Source organism: Thalassophryne amazonica, chromosome 8 (genome assembly GCF_902500255.1).
Source record: "Thalassophryne amazonica chromosome 8, fThaAma1.1, whole genome shotgun sequence".
NCBI classification, from domain to species: Eukaryota; Metazoa; Chordata; class Actinopteri; order Batrachoidiformes; family Batrachoididae; genus Thalassophryne; species Thalassophryne amazonica.
In genome coordinates, this window is record NC_047110.1 from 12342031 (window position 1) to 12364214 (window position 22184).

The 22184-nt window shown below is 39.7% G+C and overlaps 1 protein-coding gene across 1 annotated transcript in view; it reads right to left on the reverse strand.

The window, feature by feature from the left end:
- The window catches only part of tes (testis derived transcript (3 LIM domains)), a 65134-nt gene extending 43266 nt beyond the window's left edge, over positions 1–21868 (reverse strand). The window contains 2 exon segments of the mRNA XM_034175740.1: positions 5231–5316; positions 21698–21868. Coding sequence (XP_034031631.1) covers positions 5231–5316; positions 21698–21724 — 113 coding nt within the window. The 5' untranslated portion in view covers positions 21725–21868.
- Between the last annotated feature and the right edge of the window lie 316 nt (positions 21869–22184).

Sequence of the window (22184 nt, forward strand, 5' to 3'; positions counted from 1 at the left end):
TTTTTCTTTTTTATTGCAATGCACAAATGAGGATGTCTTGTCAGTAAACAACCCAAGAGTATAGTTGATGTAATGGGACTCTTTCGAGTCCCAGAGGAGGGACTGCAGAAGAATTTTTAGGTCCATATTTGAACTGTGATGAACTATCAAGTGTCCTGATCCGAACTGTATGTCCTCTGGTTGAACTAGCAGGTGTTCAACCCAAAAAAAGGGCTCTATTAGTCATTTAGTCTGTCAGGGGCTTTCCAAGGCCTTTTAGGTGCTTTCCCGCAGGCCGCGTGCAGGGGCCTCAGGCCAGCTGCACGTGTGGCTGAGGCCACGTGCGGAGGGGGCCTCAGGCCAGCTGCACTTGTGGCTGAAGGTCTTTTAAAAAAATCAGTTGTAAATCCTTCATGTTTTAATGGGAGCGTTTGTCACATTGAAATAATGGCCTAACACCTGCTTAGGGTTCACTAGAGGACGCTTCCAATAGAAAACCATGTCTTGGGAATGAAATAAATAAAAAAAGTCGAAGGAGGAGCGATGCCCGCGGGTCTCCAATAAATAGACGAGTGCGGTTGTCATATTCAGTCTCTCTAGAGGACTCAGTTTGTCTAAGCTTTGTACACAATGGTGCACTCACAGCTTGAAGATCAACCAAATGGAGAACGAAAAGTTGATTAATGTCATATTTGGAAAGATGCCTAAATTGCTCAAAGTCTTTGCAGTTTTTATAAACCAGTTATAAATAACTGACTCAGGCCCATTACATGGGGGCCCTTTTTGACCCGGGACCTTTTGATTCATATCCCTTTAGTCCACTCGTGACCACAACTCCACATGAATGTCGACATACCACACAAAGTGTATTAAGGAACCACAGAGTTCAGTCAGAGGAGACTAAAGGCTACAACACGCTACAATGTGAATCAGCACTGACAACAGAACAGACATGAACTGGAGCTACAGCAAAGTGATTATAAAAGAACTTTTAAATTATTCAAGGGCTATTCTGATAAATGATGAGTTTTTTTAATAGCCATATTTTCTGATTCCAGCTTCTTAAATGTGAATACTTTCTGGTTTATTTTTCTGGTTTCTTTACTCCTATCTGGCAGTAAAGGAATATCTCAGAGTTGTGAACAAAACAAGACATTTGAAGGCATCTTCTTGAGCTCTGGAAAACACAGAAACTTTTCATTATTTTTGACCATTTTATGACCAAACAACTAATCAATTAATCAGTCAATATTTTCTCAATGGATCAACTGTGAAAATAGATTTTTTTTTTAGCCTACTGGTCAGGACCAGTAGTACCAATTTTGTTATTGGTCCTCCTGGTCTAAGGTAGTGGCCCCGGGTATTTGTAAGCTCAGAGCCTCCGATGGTGAGCCTCAGCGTACCATTAATCATCACATCATGTGCATGTATTCAATCAACATTGTATTTGTTAATTTTGTGTTGAATGCATGTAAAGTAATGAACATTTGCTTACATGATCCTCTGCTTTCATGTGAATGTACCGTGCACCTTATACTTCACTAATTCTGGCCTTGTGCTCATCTTATGCAACCCAACAGCTGTGTAACATCTTTAATATCTCTGCTTTTTTGGGCAATAATTATACTTATCATATACCTATAAATGATACGCCAATACGATTGGATAAAACACTAAAGAATAAATAGCAATACACCCTTTTCGCAGACGGGTAATATTTTTCATACCACCCGAGTAATCAGCCAATCCGGACAGCGGAGCGGCGCCACGAGTCACTATTAATAATTTCTTACGTGTCCAACCTCGTAGGTTGATCGTTAAAATTAAATTCGTTAGTTCTAAAAGCCATCATAATTATTTACAGGAAAACGTTCTATTTTTTTTCTACTAAGGTTTGAACTTTGAGTGTTTAATAATTGTAAAAAATAACGCTGACTACTTCGCGGATTTCGCCTATCACGGGTTATTTTTAGAACGTAACTCCCTTTCGCGGCCTCGCAGTTTCGCAGATTTTTTTAGTGCAATTTTGCATACTTTTTTTTCCAGCGCATTGTGTTATGCGTCCTTATCAGGCGGGCCGATCGCGGCACTAGTCGGCATCACCGCGATTGCTCTCACTGCCTCCGATGCGCTTACAGAGTGTGCAGGCTCGGTAAGCGCCGCAGCGGGCCACTCACACCGCCCCCGTCTGCTGTGCCGAGCTGCATCCAACTCCAGCACCAGGTCCAGAGACTACGCTCGTTGTTTTGATGCACAGCACCCGCTGCATGGTCTCGGTAACTGCAGCTGCAGAGCTCCGTGGCCATGACTTAGATCCTTTGCGGGTCCCACATCCGTACCCCCGGAGGCAGTGAGCGAAGGGACAGCACACACATTGTGTTCTGCGTGCATTTATCATTTATAGGTATATGATAAAATCATTATCAAGTTGTTTTACGAATGAATATGGTTTTATGCACCCTGAAGAAAACCATACATATATGTGTATGGTTTATATACAATATTTCTTTTTTCACTTTCAGATGGCAACATCATGTGAGGACCGATTGCTCTGCTGTCACTCACAATTCCACGCCCCTCTCAATCGAAGCCATGCCCTCCCACGCCAGAACGGGGCCAAAAGTTTGAAACTGAAAAAATAAGATCTGAAAGTGGAAAAAAGATATGAAGGTGAAAAAAGAAATATGAATGAAAATAAATATGATCAAAAAAAATTACAGATCTGAATCAAAAACATATTTAAACTGAAAAATATATATCTTACACTTATTTTTATTTTAATAATATGTTTTAAATGATTATAAAATTCAAGAACAAACATTGACTTTTCAGTTTCAAAATTTATTTTTTCAATCTTTTTTTATTTTCAGATTACAAAACGTTTGGCCTGGATTTAGCTCCATAGCACTATAGCTCACCTGACATCACAGTTTCAACTAGAAAAGTGGGTGTGGCCAAACTCCAAAGGTTGTGTCAAGGTCAAAATGTAAAATCTTAATCTTTGGAGCTACTGACTATCCACCCTTGTACCAAATTTCAAAGTTTGGTGTCCTCGTGTCCTCGTCAGTACGAACATGTGCACCAAGTTATAGCTTCACTGGTTTCTGAGAAAAAGAGGTTTAAAGTCACAACTGTAAAAGTGGGTGTGATTACAGTCCAGGGGTCATATCAAAGTCAAAACTGAAAATTTCACAAACCCCATCTGATATTTTTTTGGGAGCTTGTTGATTCCTACCCAGCTCAATTGCTGCATAAATGGCTACATATGAGATTTTAAAGATGGACACCACACATCAGATCGGAACACCTCAAACAAACTTTGGTGTCCTCACGAGTAGAAACATGCACTCCATGTTTTAGCTTCATTGGTCCAGCAATTTCTGAGAAGAAGATGGTTACACATGTTCATTTTAGTGACAACAGACAGATGACCCAAAGATACATATAGTACTTTCAGGATCAGTACCATGAAGCAAAAGCCTCATGCGTTTGCTGCTGAGGACGGCACAGCACAGACTGGCTGATTGAGCTTAGAGCTAACAGTGCTCACATTTTATCCTCAACTTCCTGAGAGTTCTTAGTGAATATGGACAACGACGTGCGTCTGGCTTCACAGGCCGCCTCTTACGGAGCACCAGCAATGCCATAAAGCCTAAGAATTTGGATCACAAATGTGTCTCCCAAAGGCATCTTTACGTGGCTCCATTCTTCAAAGAATGGAGCCACGTAAAGATGACAGCACATAATGCGATTACAGTGGCTGGAGTCTTAGCGTGTATTCTGAACATTCACCTAGCACCCACTCAAAGTTTGTTTGTTTTTTGTGATATTCAAGTGAATGTGTTTCCAATGGACCCTGCAACTATACAGCTAATTTGTGTGTGAGGAAAAATTAAGTTTGAAAAATGTTCATATTTCAGACAATGTAGATAACTTTTTAATGATTATCCACCCGCAACCCCACCTGGTACCAATTAAACATGCACACAGAGTTATCATTTTACGTGCATGCTCATTTCAGTGAGTGAATGGAAATGCTGAGGAACCATTTAGGAATTACAGCTCTTTAGAGCACTATGCACACAAGTCACGGTTTTGTTTTTACTAGTTTGGGAAGTCGTACAATTTATAATCTAGTGCAATTTATATCCACGAAAATAATAATTCACACATCCATGGTTAATAATAATAATAATTATTATTATTATTATAGTGGTCTTTCCTAGGAATCAATGCACTAACAAAAATGAATAATATAACAATGAACACTAATAATAAGTACAATACACCCTAGTCTCCTTGTACAGTCACTCAGTTTTGAAAACAGTCTACTCCAGACAAATTTACCATAGTACCACACTATCTGTACTAATGACTGAGATAAATAAAGTCCAAGACATATTCAGTGACCTAGAATGTTCATGGATCCACTTCCTGAGAGAAAACTGACAGCAAAAGTGATGAATTGTATTAAAAGTTTGTTCATTTACTTATAGGCTCTGAAAAATGAGGGACTATGCATAAAATTACTGTAATCCTTAAATGGTAATTAGATTTTGGATGTTTGGACCAGTTGCAAGAAGCTGAGGCAGGTTATTGTCACTCATTAAAAAGTAGAAGATGAAAACATGAAAGCAACAAAAATTAGCTGTAACAGCAGTTGGAGAGGAGGAATTTTGAATTGTGATTTGGTAAGATGAAGTTTAACTCAACTTAAAAAGATGCATAAAGTCGATCAGTGTTAAGAATGGGGAGACGTAGGCTACGGAAATGATGAAAACAAGGTGGAAGTACATCATGAAAAGTTCTATAGTGCAAATGCAAATTGCAATGTGAATCCAAAAGAACAGGTATGACAACATGAACCTGGACAGAAACCGAATTCTGGATGCTCAGGTGTGAAAGCACACTAAAATTACAACAAAAACCATACATTTATCACATAATATTTTCCATAATCAATGCAATACAACTTTTTCTTCAAATCCTCCAGCTGTATATAAGAACACAATAACTCTGTAATGGCACTATTGTACTGTCATAATGAACTAATGTACAAGTCTGTAATTTGCATAAAATTAAGGCAATCTGAATTACATTACTAGTTTAAAAAAAAAGATACATCTGCTTTAAATCAATCAGCATTTTTCATTTAATTTTTCACAATTCCTGTGCAAAAACAAAAAGTCAAATGGCAAGTTGGCATTCTGAAGGAAACCTGTGACATGTTAAAGGATGCAGATGTACCAACCTCCAGAAGTGTAGCTCAAAGCCCTCACATTTGTCCTTGCACTTCAGGCAGGGGGCTCCTGCTCCAAACTCGTGGCCCAGAGTCATCTGTAAACAAAGACAAGGGAACAGTTTGAGGATGAACCAAGACTCCAAACTTCACAAATCTACACTGTGCATGGGAGTGTTTTGGTGTGCTGATCCGTCACTGTGTTTCTCGTGTGATTTTTGGCTGGATTGAGGAAAGCAGACGTGTGCTTCGACACCATTCACTTCGGTCCTCAGTGGCTCTCGCTGAGCTCAGTGTTGCATTTGCAGCTCACCTACAAGGTGTGGTGAACTGCTGTGAGGACTAGGTATCAAACAATTTTTTGTATTATTGTTGTATTGTATTGTATTATTATCTATACTTGCAAACAGTTGTCACTCCGCCTTACTGCCACCGAACAGAGAAAGACAACTGTGCTACGAAGCTGGTTACACAATTTGACATTTTCTATGAATTACTAAGATTTCACAGACAGAATGTTCACCAAAATGGTGATGCTGCATACGCTGACTTTAAAACTATACAGAGTGATGTTTTGTGAGATGCTATGTCACCTCGCTAATAGACATAGTGGAGTGAGGACAGTTAGCCACGATGCAATGTTTTCACTGGGAATAAAAATGAAACCTGGCCAAAGAAATTGGTCATTTCATTCAAGTTTTGTTTGGTGTCAAAGTGAAGCCGTTAAATGGACTGCATTTATATAGCACTTTTCCATCTGCATCAGATGCTTAAAGTGATTTACAATTATGCCTCACATTCACCCATTCACACTCACACGCCAATGTCAGGGTGATGCCATGCAAGGCGCTCACTACACACCGGGAGCAACTCAGGGATTCAGGCTGGAGTTCATTGAAAGCTTTGATGCTTGCTTCATATGTTTCACTAACACACAAAATCTGTCTCGTGTAGCCTTGGTGACCAGGGGGTGATGAGGGTCCCAGCCACTCCTGACTGCATTGCTCACAATCCAGTTAGGACAAGCTTTGTAAAGACACCATTTCAATGGCCAAAGTGTTTTTCTGCTTTGTCTGTTTGGTAAAATAAAAAGCTTTCATATTGACAAAGATAACACTGATAAATATCGGTTCGTGACAGGCACACATCGACTGATATCAGCCAACCGATGTATGGGTCTGCCTCTGCTAAAAACTACTAAACTTATATTCAACATATAAAAAGATAAATACAGAAATAAATTGGATCAAATATTGTAGTACGCTATCAAAACCAACTGGGGGCAGAGCTCTGCTTTGTCTTATGGTGCAAACACCACCATGTAACAAATCTTGCACAGTATTGGCAGTTTTTCTTTGCACAACTAATTGATACCATGGTGTTACCAAACAGCTGAATAGGGAGGACATGAATGTTTAGGAGAAAAAAAGAAAAAAGACAGCAATGTGATTCATCTATAATATTCAAGACAGCAAAAGTTACCCTGAATGCTATGGGTGTTTGTAAAGCTAACTTTTGACAATTCAAGTGCCCTGTGGTGCATTCTGGTGCATTCTTTGGACTAAATTTGGACCTGAAACAGCTGTTAAATTTCTCTTGTGATCTCATGCAGTATGGCACAACATGTGGCTTTTGAATGCATGTTGTGCATCCTGTAGGAGCATGTACAGAATATAACAACACAACAGTTTACAAGCATAGCTAAATCTTCATGAAAACTTTATTTAGTTTGTTTGTGATTGGGCTCAAAGACTAGGCAATTAAAAATCATAACTCTCAACTAAAATGTTATAAATAACTTCATAACTGCTTTCAGACTAGGTAAAGAGATATATCATAATATCATGCCATAATACTGAAGCCACTCGATTACTATTATTCAATAATGCATAACAATAAAATGTTAAATTTGTTTAAATTATCCATCTCAGTCTGAGCCCAAACACCTCTAAGAATGAGAACCCAAATTTATTTTTTATTTTATACATAAATTTATTTACTGATTGACATACCTTATAGTAAAAAAGCCACATATTCTTGTGTAAATTCCTGTAAATCCACTCAAAGCCACAGTGTCTTTTTCCCATGAAAAACGTCTACATTAATAAAAACTCATTTACATTCTTGTGGAAATTCATGCATCCTAAATCCATTCAAAGCCAGTCTTTTTTCCCCAATGAAAAAGTCTAGATTAATGAAAAAACCTCACATAATCTTTTCTAAAATCCTGTTTGAACAGCAGAATGTTTATTTTCTAGAGAGAGAAATTCTTACCGTGTTTCCTGACGGCACACTTCACTTTTCCCGTTTCTTTTATCTTTCAGGTGTGTTGATGAAGCCAGCGATGATTCCACGGATTCTTGTCCTTATCAGACTTTTTCAAACAGTCTTTTTCGCCATCTTCTCTCTGTCCGACGTCGGTCCGTGACAGAGACATGCTGCAGAAGTCTTCTTTTAAAAACTTTAGTGCTCTAAAGGTTTGCGACGTCCACATGCTACCTTTAGCAAAAGCTTGGTGCAGGAGACACACAGTGTCGCCGCAGCAACCAACCAGTCTCACTTTACGACAACTGTCACAACAGCCAGGCTTTTTTTTCCTCCGAGGACACTGATTTTTTTTTTTTTAAATCAGTGTTCGCGGACTTCCGCGGTCTTATAAAACTTGCACAATGTCATTTAAAAAAAGAACACTTTGCGTTGATAACCATTTGTAAAATCCAGGCAGCTTTTGGTAGCTTTCAGTTGAGTGAGTATCTGAGAAATTGTTTAACAGAAGGGCATGTTCCAACTTGTCCTTAAGGCTTCCAACGGAGGTGTTTTTCCTGTGGCAGGCGCGCCACGCCGGCTGCGAACCGACGCGCCAATCCGTCTGCATGTCTTTCGTTAAAAAAAAAAAAAAATCTCCTTTAACAGTGGAATGTCCGGATAAACTGCTGATTCCGACCTCTTCTGAAACTTCTCTGTTCTCTCACGACGTCCTGGGTCAACAGAGGCTTAAATTTGGAGGTTTTCAGCTTGAAACAGGATGACGACGTCGCCTCGGAGCGCTGCGCGACGTCCCGCTCCGTGGGAAGTCCTTACAGCGATAGAAACAATCCAAAATCTCTCAGCCGTTAAAATTTTCACCGAAAACCAGCTGAATTTCTCGAATGGTGTCCACTCGGATGTGCCTCACAGTTTTTGAAAAGTTTGATCAAGCACAGCGCCAGTCTCTCAGCAACTTCTCAGACAAAGGAATTCCGACAAGGGGGCTGGACCACTCCTTCCACAAGGCGTGCTCACAGGCGAATGATGTCACCGACAGGCATGAAAAAACTCTTGCATGCTTACGAGGGTTCAAGCTTGGCTGATGTAATCACACGTGATTCAAATCCATATGGTTTTTAAAAAAATAATAAGGTCGGCTACTTTTCTCACAGACCTCGTACATAATACATTAAATACTACCCAACAGAGGCGAACAAAAGCCAAATTACCGCACAGCTGCTATTAACCAAACATGAACATAAATTGACGACACCACAACTGTGTGATCAGCCACACCAGCGTGTAAAGTAAGTGACTTTGAAGAGTGTCAGAAAAAACAGAGCAGTTTTCTTCATCTCAGTGCATCAACAACAGTAAAATCTCTCCAGTTTCTTTCTATAAATTCATGAAAAACTTTTTGAAATTTTGATTGGGAAAACCAACACTGGTGACAAAAAACTACCCTGTCCACTACTATTGACAACTAGCACCAAACCAATCACTCCTGTTTAGTTCTGCAAGTGCCACGCCCATTTTAACACGACCACTAAAACACACAGCTTGTGGAAAAAAAATAAATAATGTAAAAAGTGGTATTTCTCAAGTGCAAATGTGAATCATCTGACAAAGAGCCAAAGCTACCAACATCCAGGAACGCCTTAAAAACATTTAACGGTGACAAAGCTGTACCTGACATCAGCAGACAGAGGTCAAGATGTTTGTCAGTGGTTATTACACAGACACATGTTAACATCACAGCAAAGAGATGCTGTCAGAAATATTTCTGAGATTCATTTCAGACTTGTGTGAATGTATCAAAGGTGCAGTAAAAAAAGCTGAACTTTAACACATCAAAAATCCTTTTAGCATCAAGGTTCAATTCAGTCTTTTCATTAAGAGCCGAAATCTGTAACTTTCAAATGGGTGGTGATATATCATGTTTCAGTAGGCCACTGAAGTATTTTTAGGGGAAAATGTATTGTCCAAACAGACAAAAATTACTTTTTTTTTTGCCAAAAAAAAAGGATAAAGATATCAGGAAGGTTTCATGAGGCAAAACACCTTCTTGATATCTTTATCATGAATAGCAGAGATACAGAGGAAAATAACAAAACAAGTTTCACTGAAATCCATAGGGGGCACACCGAGATATGGCCAAATGAAAATCACCAAATATCGCGTTCTTAACATATAGAGTGCCACCTATGCAAAAGCACCCTAACTAAGCCACCGCCATTTATGCAAATTTGGAAAGAACTTGTCCCAGTGTATCCAAACATGCATAAATGAGCAAGGCTTATTCAGGGTGCAGGCCCTGGGAGAGTCCCAAATGTAACCCAAAATGCCAAAAGTTGTGACTTGAAGCACCACCTACAGGCGGCGCCCTCAGTTAGCCTTGAAAAATAGAACACTAAATGGGAGAACTCCATCCATACATTCCTATACCATAAGATCAATGAGGCTTCAGCTTGGGACTCTGACGAGGGCGGTCGCATTTCCTCCACTCTCCCTTATCTCTGTTCTCTGCCTTTGACCTTCAAGTCCCTACTTCACCAGACTGTGAATTCCTCAAATTATATTGGATTCTGGATCTATTGGACTACTACTGGATTAACCATGGAATTGATCAGCTGGTCTCTGAACACTATTGACACCATTTTTTCTACAAGGTCAGGACTGGGGGATCCTACCTGCCCAGATGGAACGTATCCTGCGGGCTATGTTCTCGACTCCTGGGGGTCTTGGCGTGTTGCATGCTTGGCGCCTTTCTCCGTTGAGGACATCGAGGATTTATTCATTTTTGGTCTCATGGTAGCAGGGCTGGTACTTTTTGGCTTATGTGCTGCCCTGATCTACCGGAAAATTGGCAAGATGGCGGCATCAAGAACCACGGCCCCTCGCTTGTCCGTCATGATTAACGAGGTTGGCAAGGCAGTGCATTCTCAGATGCAAATTGGATCACATCTTGGAGCAGATGCGTGCCTTGCAGTTGAAGCTGAAGATTTCAGAAGCCAGTGAATATTCTTAATTCATAACTGGGAATATTCTTAATACATAATTGGGATTTGGTTGTGCAAGTGGAACTGTTAAAAAGTGGTTTCACTGCTGTAACAATAACATTACAGGCTTATCAAGCCTGAAGGTCAAATTGCTCGACTGTCTCCTCTAGAGGGATTTGTTTTGGCCTGGGGAACATTGGCTGTTTCTTAACTCATCTCACAAAGACAAACTGCTTTTCAAAGGACTGAAGCATGTTCCATTCTCTCCCCCCCACCTCCATCAACATCCACCCTTTCCGGTGCCGCTAACGTCATTCCTTTTCCCTTCGGCGGGGGCGGTGCAGTTTTAGCTGCAAGCCCACATCCCCCCCCCCCAAGCTGATGATGGCGCGCAACTCAGGGTTGCTGCGTGGCCTTCACCCACATGGCTCAATTCGGATAACGAACTTCTTTAAACTTAGTGCACATAAACAATGTCAAATGTGTATGTGTTGCCTTTAATTCTGATGTGTGCCATTATTACGGTAAACAAGTAATAATTGTGGACTAATTGCTGTCTGAGGTAGCAAAGTATATCTAATCTAATTACTGAGGGCACACAAAGATATTCAAAGGTCAAAATCCACATTTTGACTATGTCAATGTTTCAACCCCTTTAACTCCAACCCTGAAAAGGGCCATAATTTTCCGCCCGACGGGATCTTTGGATAAAAAAAATGGAATTTTTGTCAGTCTGGACAATATATCTTCCCTTAAAACAAAAACAAAAAAAACTTCAGTGGCCTACTGAAACATGATATATCACCCCCTTCTATAAACCATTCCAGTTACAGACTATGGCTCTTAATAAAAAGAAAAACTTTTTAAACTACTTGCAGTTTGTTTTTGTCAAAATGAAATGCACAAGACAGTCTTCGAGCTCGTGTACTGAAGCCCGTTCACTCTGTGCTGTGATTCTCTGAGGAACAGCTGCACGGTTTTTCAGGCTTTGACAATCCTGATGTTTACAGCACCGCTGTCTGAGACCATTTATGGCCAACTATACTGGATATCAAACTCCAACACAAACCCCTGCAGACATTCACAACTGAGGAGCATAAACTAACTCCTGCTAGTAAACTAAGGCAGGAAAGATTCTTTCTCCATCACAAAGACAAAAATGCACAAAAATCCTAAATTAGAGCTGATAATACAGGAAAAATGTGCACCTTTAGCATTTTTTGGTGCAATTTATACTGCAGCAAATATTGCACTCAAGTTTGGGGCCAGCAAAAATACTGGAACATGTGCAACACTCTAGAATATGACCAAAATGGTCCCATGTGGTCCATCTCCGCAAATATATGTGCCCCCACACCCCACCCAGATTCTGCAAAGACCCACTCCTATTCTGCCTCCGATTGCCTCTGTCCCTAATACAACCCCTGGCAATAATTATGGAATCACCGGCCTCGGAGGATGTTCATTCAGTTGTTTAATTTTGTAGAAAAAAAGCAGATCACAGACATGACACAAAACTAAAGTCATTTCAAATGGCAACTTTCTGGCTTTAAGAAACACTATAAGAAATCAAGAAAAAAAAATTGTGGCAGTCAGTAACAGTTACTTTTTTAGACCAAGCAGAGGGAAAAAAAATATGGACTCACTCAATTCTGAGGAATAAATTATGGAATCACCCTGTAAATTTTCATCCCCAAAACTAACACCTGCATCAAATCAGATCTGCTCGTTAGTCTGCATCTAAAAAGGAGTGAACACACCTTGGAGAGCTGTTGCACCAAGTGGACTGACATGAATCATGGCTCCAACACGAGAGATGTCAATTGAAACAAAGGAGAGGATTATCAAACTCTTAAAAGAGAGTAAATCATCACGCAATGTTGCAAAAGATGTTGGTTGCTCACAGTCAGCTGTGTCTAAACTCTGGACCAAATACAAACAACATGGGAAGGTTGTTAAAGGCAAACATACTGGTAGACCAAGGAAGACATCAAAGCGTCAAGACAGAAAACTTAAAGCAATATGTCTCAAAAATCGAAAATGCACAACAAAACAAATGAGGAACGAATGGGAGGAAACTGGAGTCAACATCTGTGACCGAACTGTAAGAATCCGCCTAAAGGAAATGGGATTTACATACAGAAAAGCTAAACGAAAGCCATCATTAACACCTAAACAGAAAAAAAAACAAGGTTACAATGGGCTAAGGAAAAGCAATTGTGGACTGTGGATGACTGGATGAAAGTCATATTCAGTGATGAATCTCGAATCTGCATTGGGCAAGGTGATGATGCTGGAACTTTTGTTTGGTGCCGTTCCAATGAGATTTATGAAGATGACTGCCTGAAGAGAACATGTAAATTTCCACAGTCATTGATGATATGGGGCTGCATGTCAGGTAAAGGCACTGGGGAGATGGCTGTCATTACATCATCAATAAATGCACACGTTTACGTTGATATTTTGGACACTTTTCTTATCCATCAATTGAAAGGATGTTTGGGGATGATGAAATCATTTTTCAAGATAATGCATCTTGCCATAGAGCAAAAACTGTGAAAACATTCCTTGCAAAAAGACACATAGGGTCAATGTCATGGCCTGCAAATAGTCCGGATCTTAATCCAATTGAAAATCTTTGGTGGAAGTTGAAGAAAATGGTCCATGACAAGGCTCCAACCTGCAAAGCTGATCTGGCAACAGCAATCAGAGAAAGTTGGAGCCAGATTGATGAAAAGCACTGTTTGTCACTCATTAAGTCCATGCCTCAGAGACTGCAAGCTGTTATAAAAGCCAGAGGTGGTGCAACAAAATACTAGTGATGTGTTGGAGCGTTCTTTTGTTTTTCATGATTCCATAATTTTTTCCTCAGAATTGAGTGAGTCCATATTTTTTTTTTCCTTCTGCTTGGTCTAAAAAAAAGTAACCGTTACTGACTGCCACAATTTTTTTTTCCTGATTTCTTATAGTGTTTCTTAAAGCCAGAAAGTTGCCATTTGAAATGACTTTAGTTTTGTGTCATGTCTGTGATCTGCTCTTTTTCTACAAAATTAAACAACTGAATGAACATCCTCCGAGGCCGGTGATTCCATAATTTTTGCCAGGGGTTGTACTCATCCTCACTAAATGCAGATGAACAGAGAAGGAGATGAGGTCGTCCAGGTGGAAGAAGCTGCTGCTGTTCTTCTCGCATTGCCAGCAATGTCTGGCAAACCGGTTCCCCTTCCATGACAACCATACGGGGTGGGATGAATTTTTTTCCCTAACTTCTTCGGTTACGTTGCTGTAAACCATAAATTCATTCATTCATTCATTCATCATTTTCTGCCACTTATCCGTGTCACGGTGGCAACAGACTAAGCAGCTCTTCCCACACGTTCTTATTCTCAGGCAAGTCCTGGAAGTCTTTCCAGGGAATAATGAGGCATTCCCAAACCAGCTGGAAAGCAAACTGTTATGAGAACCACTGCACAGTCCCCAAAAATATGATTTAATAGACACCCAAACCAATCAATCAATCAATCAATTTTATTTTTTATATAGCGCCAAATCACAACAAACAGCTGCCCCAAGGCGCTCCATATTGCAAGGCAAGGCCATACAACAATTATGTAAAACCCCAACGGTCAAAACGACCCCCTGTGAGCAAGCACTTGGCTACAGTGGGAAGGAAAAACTCCCTTTTAACAGGAAGAAACCTCCAGCAGAACCAGGCTCAGGGAGGGGCAGTCTTCTGCTGGGACTGGTTGGGGCTGAGGGAGAGAACCAGGAAAAAGACATGCTGTGGAGGGGAGCAGAGATCGATCACTAATGATTAAATGCAGAGTGGTGCATACAGAGCAAAAAGAGAAAGAAACAGTGCATCATGGGAACCCCCCAGCAGTCTACGTCTATAGCAGCATAACTAAGGGATGGTTTAGGGTCACCTGATCCAGCCCTAACTATAAGCTTTAGCAAAAAGGAAAGTTTTAAGCCTAATCCTAAAAGTAGAGAGGGTGTCTGTCTCCCTGATCTGAATTGGGAGCTGGTTCCACAGGAGAGGAGCCTGAAAGCTGAAGGCTCTGCCTCCCATTCTACTCTTACAAACCCTAGGAACTACAAGTAAGCCTGCAGTCTGAGAGCGAAGCGCTCTATTGGGGTGATATGGTACTACGAGGTCCCTAAGATAAGATGGGACCTGATTATTCAAAACCTTATAAGTAAGAAGAAGAATTTTAAATTCTATTCTAGAATTAACAGGAAGCCAATGAAGAGAGGCCAATATGGGTGAGATATGCTCTCTCCTTCTAGTCCCCGTCAGTACTCTAGCTGCAGCATTTTGAATTAACTGAAGGCTTTTTAGGGAACTTTTAGGACAACCTGATAATAATGAATTACAATAGTCCAGCCTAGAGGAAATAAATGCATGAATTAGTTTTTCAGCATCACTCTGAGACAAGACCTTTCTGATTTTAGAGATATTGCGTAAATGCAAAAAAGCAGTCCTACATATTTGTTTAATATGCGCTTTGAATGACATATCCTGATCAAAAATGACTCCAAGATTTCTCACAGTATTACTAGAGGTCAGGGTAATGCCATCCAGAGTAAGGATCTGGTTAGACACCATGTTTCTAAGATTTGTGGGGCCAAGTACAATAACTTCAGATTTATCTGAGTTTAAAAGCAGGAAATTAGAGGTCATCCATGTCTTTATGTCTGTAAGACAATCCTGCAGTTTAGCTAATTGGTGTGTGTCCTCTGGCTTCATGGATAGATAAAGCTGGGTATCATCTGCGTAACAATGAAAATTTAAGCAATACCGTCTAATAATACTGCCTAAGGGAAGCATGTATAAAGTAAATAAAATTGGTCCTAGCACAGAACCTTGTGGAACTCCATAATTAACTTTAGTCTGTGAAGAAGATTCCCCATTTACATGAACAAATTCTAATCTATTAAACAAATATGATTCAAACCACCGCAGCGCAGTGCCTTTAATACCTATGGCATGCTCTAATCTCTGTAATAAAATTTTATGGTCAACAGTATCAAAAGCAGCACTGAGGTCTAACAGAACAAGCACAGAGATGAGTCCACTGTCCGAGGCCATAAGAAGATCATTTGTAACCTTCACTAATGCTGTTTCTGTACTATGATGAATTCTAAAACCTGACTGAAACTCTTCAAATAGACCATTCCTCTGCAGATGATCAGTTAGCTGTTTTACAACTACCCTTTCAAGAATTTCTGAGAGAAAAGGAAGGTTGGAGATTGGCCTATAATTAGCTAAGATAGCTGTGTCAAGTGATGGCTTTTTAAGTAATGGTTTAATTACTGCCACCTTAAAAGGCTGTGGTACATAGCCAACTAACAAAGATAGATTGATCATATTTAAGATCGAAGCATTAAATAATGGTAGGGCTTCCTTGAGCAGCCTGGTAGGAATGGGGTCTAATAAACATGTTGATAGTTTGGATGAAGTAACTAATGAAAATAACTCAGACAGAACAATCGGAGAGAAAGAGTCTAACCAAATACCGGCATCACTGAAAGCAGCCAAAGATAACGATACGTCTTTGGGATGGTTATGAGTAATTTTTTCTCTAATAGTTAAAAATTTGTTAGCAAAGAAAGTCATGAAGTCATTACTAGTTAAAGTTAATGGAATATTCAGCTCAATAGAGCTCTGACTCTTTGTCAGCCTGGCTACAGTGCTGAAAAGAAACCTGGGGTTGTTCTTATTTTCTTCAATTAGTGATGAGTAGAAAGATGTCCTAGCTTTACGGAGGGCTTTTTTATAGAGCCACAGACTCTTTTTCCAGGCTAAGTGAAGAGCTTCTAAATTAGTGAGACGCCATTTCCTCTCCAACTTACGGGTTATCTGCTTTAAGCTACGAGTTTGTGAGTTATACCACGGAGTCAGACACTTCTGATTTAAAGCTCTCTTTTTCAGAGGAGCTACAGCATCCAAAGTTGTCTTCAATGAGGATGTAAAACTATTGACGAGATACTCTATCTCCCTTACAGAGTTTAGGTAGCTACTCTGCACTGTGTTGGTATATGGCATTAGAGAACATAAAGAAGGAATCATATCCTTAAACCTAGTTACAACGCTTTCTGAAAGACTTCTAGTGTAATGAAACTTATTCCCCACTGCTGGGTAGTCCATCAGAGTAAATGTAAATGTTATTAAGAAATGATCAGACAGAAGGGAGTTTTCAGGGAATACTGTTAAGTCTTCTATTTCCATACCATAAGTCAGAACAAGATCTAAGATATGATTAAAGTGGTGGGTGGACTCATTTACTTTTTGAGCAAAGCCAATTGAGTCTAATAATAGATTAAATGCAGTGTTGAGGCTGTCATTCTCAGCATCTGAGTGGATGTTAAAATCGCCCACTATAATTATCTTATCTGAGCTAAGCACTAAGTCAGACAAAAGGTCTGAAAATTCACAGAGAAACTCACAGTAACGACCAGGTGGACGATAGATAATAACAAATAAAACTGGTTATTTGGCTAACAGGCTAACCAAGGTTAGCCTGTTAGCTTAGCTGGTCTTGACTCGAAGATAGATGTGTGTTCAGGCTTCTTTCGTCACACACCGAGCAACCCACACACCATGCCTTTATTCAATTCAATTTATTTCATTGATATAGTGCCAAATCACAACAAAGCTGCCTCAAGGCACTTCACATGAGTAAGATCTAACCTTACCAACCCCTAGAGCAAGCACACAGGTGACAGTGGTAAGGAAAAAACCCCCTCTGATGATTTGAGGAAGAAACCTCAAGCAGATCAGACTTAGAGGGGTGACCCACTTCTTAGGTCATTCTCACAGTTAAAAGGTTTTTACAGAGTAACTGGACTGAAGATGTAGTCACAACATTTTATCATTTATGGGTTGGCCACTACTGCCAACATGGTGACTCCCAGAGATGGTCTTCATAGCACCAGTTCAGGGTCTCTAAAGAAACACTATTGTTGGCATCACACATGGTTTGTCCAGTTTATATACTGTCTACGATCAAGCCTAATACCCAGGGTTACAAAGGCTTCCTGGACTCAGCCATGTCAGCACCGATATTCATGTCTCTGGGTCCTGGGACAGAGGTGTTTAGTGATGGTGACACTTCTGTAGAAGAAGGAAGATCTAAGTCCTTTGATTCCTGGTTCTTCCTGTATGGTTGTGAGACCTGGACATAAACCAGTGCTGACTAGATTTCCTTGTCATTGGGTCTCTTGGGAAGAGACCCAATGATACTGATGGGATACTGATGATGATGAGATACTGGTGGGATGACTTTGTCAAATGAACAATTAGTGAGGGAGACTGAAGAGGAGTAACACTTGCATTGTGAGGAAACATCAACTGTGACGTCTTGGCCCTCAGAAGCTCAGAAAGACCAGACATAAAAGAAGACAAAGAAAAAAAACCTACTTCAGAAAAAAGTGCGTTCATGAGATTATCTTGGAGACAAATATGGATCAACTACTTAGCACAGTAGAGCTAGGCTAATATCTTTTGGGCTAAATAAACTTGTCAAAGACATTTTTGCTGATGTGTGTTGCTGATAAATAATTGTACATAGAATGTGAATATATTACATATAGCAGTAATGTCTTATTAATGTCTCTGGTGCATAGTGGTCACTACAGCGGACAGTAGGCATGTCGAGATTAATCGATACGAATTGGTATCAAGATACAAAAGTGCGCAATGCGAGTGCATCGATTCATTCAGTGTGCATCGATTCAATTGACAGGTTGAATCATGTTGCATCGCTCAATGCCTGGTTGCATCGTTTTTTTTCCGAGTTGTCCATCAAGTAAAGAAAATAATAATAATATCCTCTGTTTTGTGGGATTAGTGTGCAGCTCCAAAGAATCAGGCAGATTTCAGTCAGAATTAATAACTTCAGAGCGAATTGCTGTTTTAAATCAAATGGCACCTCTTTACAAATGTTAGAATACAAACAATAAATGGCAACTGACCAAAACTACGTTTTTTCCCCAAAATGAGACATCATCTGTTTTTTATGAATTATATCCTGACGTGCAGCCAGCCGGCTGAAGAGCTCAGGTGAGTCTATGGAGTTTAATTTGTGTCATTAACGTCTGAAAGGAAATGCTTTTGACAAAAACTACAGATTTTGTTTATTTCTATTTCTGTCCAGAGATCAAAGATACATCATGTACAGATTTTATTTATGTCCAGAGATCTAGGATCCACCATGTACATCAAGTATGTACATGTACACCACGTATAGATTTTATTGATTTTTATTTATGTCCAGAGATCAAGGATCCAGTGACCAATTTCATATTTATTTACATTAAGACTCAATAAAATGTTGCTGACATAGAAAACCTGTAAAGCCTACTTTTTGTACACAGAAAATTCGAAAAAGGTATTGATAAGGGAATCGATAAAGAATCGGATCAATAAATGGACTCGATAATGGCATCGATAGATAAAATCTTATCAATACCCATCCCTAATCATATCGCACCAAATCGAACTGCATTGTGAGGAATTGAATCGCCATCAAATACATCGAATCGGGAACAGGGGCGAATCGTATCACATCGTCATGTATCACTGTATGCATCATATCGCTGGTAGTGTATCCAGGTGCGCATCAATTCGTTGTCAGTGATGAGATTCACATGCCTAGTGGACAGCTACTAAAAAGTCATTTTCTCTTAAATGCAATGGTTTCTATGGTTGAACTCAAATTTACAAGTTGAGTTGAGTTGTAAAGTTGAGTTCAACATCCAAAACTTGTAAGAGGTCTTTATGTTAAAGAGAGGTAGCAAGTGGACAGAACTAAATGACGCTGCAATATTTTAGAGTGTAGAGACACACAATATTGTTTCTCCTGTTGGAGATGGTTTTTATTTAGGCGCAAGATTTCCAGCTATGAATGTCATTGGTTTCTTATTTAGGCCTAAACATTGAACCTATACAGTGTTAAAAATTTCCCCCAATTTTTTTTATGTTTTTTTCCAAGCATGAAAAGAACAAGTGTTTGTATATTTATGATAAATCACAAGTTTATTCATTTTTAGAGTTAGTTCCTAATATTTATGTATGTAACTTTATAAAAAAAAAATCCTATTTTGAGAGAAAAAAGTTGACCATGTTTTTTCATGTCCTGAGAAGAATAAAAACACTTCAGGAAAAAATCTTGACCAAAGCGTTTATAATTCACGCATCAAAGGGTTAGTAAGTCCCTTCGGTTGCTCCCTTGATTGCACTCAGGGTCGCCACAGTAAATCCAAGGTGGATCTCCATGTTGAATTGGCACCAGTTTTACACCAGATACCCTTCTGACGCAACTCCACATTATGTGGAGAGAAACTTTTAGCATTAGTAACATTGTTGGCTCTTTAGTCACAAATATGGCTGCCGTGGCTGTGACGTCAACTCTGAAACCTCAGGTGGCCCAATTTACTCAAGAGTTTCCAACTGAAAATTACGGCCCGACAGAGCAGTCAAGGCATTTTTCCCCAAGCTAGCAGTCGCAATCTCTGACCTTCCAAGTGTTTTAACACAGTAATAACATACAATTATCAGTCATGCTCATTTAAAATAATAACTGTCATTAGCAAAAAGCAAAATGGGCTGCAAAATGGGTTTAAAGTCAATCTGTATCACCTACCGCCCGCTTGGTCAAGTCATAGGTGCACAGTGCTAAGAGTTAGCTAACAGCTCTGGCAAATGTGAATAAAAGTGATAAACTACTGAACATGTCTAACCCCCATCGTGGGCAGTCCTCGTTTGCGCTGACGTGGAATACGTCGTGCTGCGTTGAAAAAGAATTTGTGATTTGTGCAATTTACTGCTTGGTACTCAATCAGCAAGCATAACCAAAATGCTGTTTACCATGCGGGATAATGTCATGCTAAACAAGCATTAGCCTGCTATGACTCTATCGGACTTTAAAATTGACATCAATCAAACAAATAAAACCTGGCGACTGTAACATTGAGTCTGCCTGCCAATTTGAAAAGTGCGACAACTAGACCAATGTTGGTGTGCCAGGCAGCGCACAACAGAAAAACAGAACGTAAAGAACAACAGTGATCCATCGTACACAAGTCCTGAGTCAGTCTGACTGTCATGTACTGGGAAATTACTTTGGACTCCCCCACCTCTGGGTAAAGTACACCTTTTCAAAGTGCTAAAAGGTTATAAAGGATTTTTTAAAATGCATTAAAATTTGGTGAAAATAGGCTGTTAAAGTAAGGGCAAAGGCTCTTCACCCAACCATTGGGCAGATAAATATAATGTCTTACCTTACTCGCCCAACCGTGATGGTGTATTTGACACGTTTTGTACATCTAAACTACGCTTCTTTTTTTTTACACCACTTTAAGGCTCTATTGCAGCGTATGTTTGACACATTTAACGGCGACGTCTTTAATTACTGAAAAAAAAAAAACACTGCAATGGATGAAAGTAGACAAACTTCATAAGCATTTTGAACTGAAGCCTGTTAATGACAACAAAACAGTTTTTTTGAACAAAATGCTGCTTGTTGCCTGTAAGATGGTGTTAGTTTGACACAGCTCCCTGGGTGCAATGAGCCAAACAGAACAGCTTTAGATCACAGCCCCTCCGCGGGCTGCGAACCCTCCCGCAGCCGGTGAGAAAATATCTGCCTTTTTTCCCTGCACTGAAACAGAAAGTAAACTTACAAGCGTGCTCACTGGTCAGTTGTGGTTGGGCATGTATATGCTCACGTATTTACTTTATTGAACCAACGGTTGGGCGTATAGCCACTCCATAAACTAAGATACTAAAACCACAAGAGGAGAGTCGAGACGTCAGTGTATCTGTTCTAATCCTGTCACAGGTTTTAGCATCGAGCGGCTTCTGTGACACTTGAGACTAAAAATCCTGGAACCGCCCCTGGATGTTCAACTGACAAGATGTATTTTGCAAAGACTTTACAAAAAAAAAAAAAAAACTATCCTCTATGTTGTATAATATCTAAAATATAATAAATGCAAAAACATATTTCAGAGTTAGTTTGACAAAGCAAAAAAAAAAAAAACAGTAAAGTGCTCAAACATAACCTGCTGTTGTATTTATGTTTTTACTTCTGTTCATTTGAGGGGTGCAGAAAATTAAGATAAAGACTTTTGTAAAGAAAAGTCTTAAAAACCAGCGTGTTGTTACTTTTGTTGCCACCTGCGTGTTTCACCTTCTCAGGGCGTTAACCTCAAACACCGACAAACTTACCTTCTTCACTTCCTTTTCGATCTCCATTTCGTCTGTCAGCACACACCGCTCCCTGATCAGGACCAAGCGAGGAAACGAACCGATAATCAACCAGATGTTCGAAACAAAAACTGAGTTAAGATTAACATAAAAGTCTCCGCTTTTTCTTCACACAGTTCTGGGCCAGTGCAACTGTCAAGCTCGATAAACCGAGCGCAACCTTCCGGTGCGTACTTTCAAAATTAAAATATCCGACATCGTTACTTAAAATAAACCAAATTTCACGAAATTTGATGAGACGTTCAGTCTACCTATATAAAACGTAAAATAATGGCAGATAACATTAAAGTGGCAGAATAATATGACAGCGTTTTAGGGCCACATTGAATTTCTTTTTTGGGGGGGGACTTCGAGAATAAAGTCGTAATATTACGAGAAAAAAGTCGTAATATTACAAGAATAAAGTCGTAATATTACGAGAAAAAAGTCATAATATTACGAGAATAAA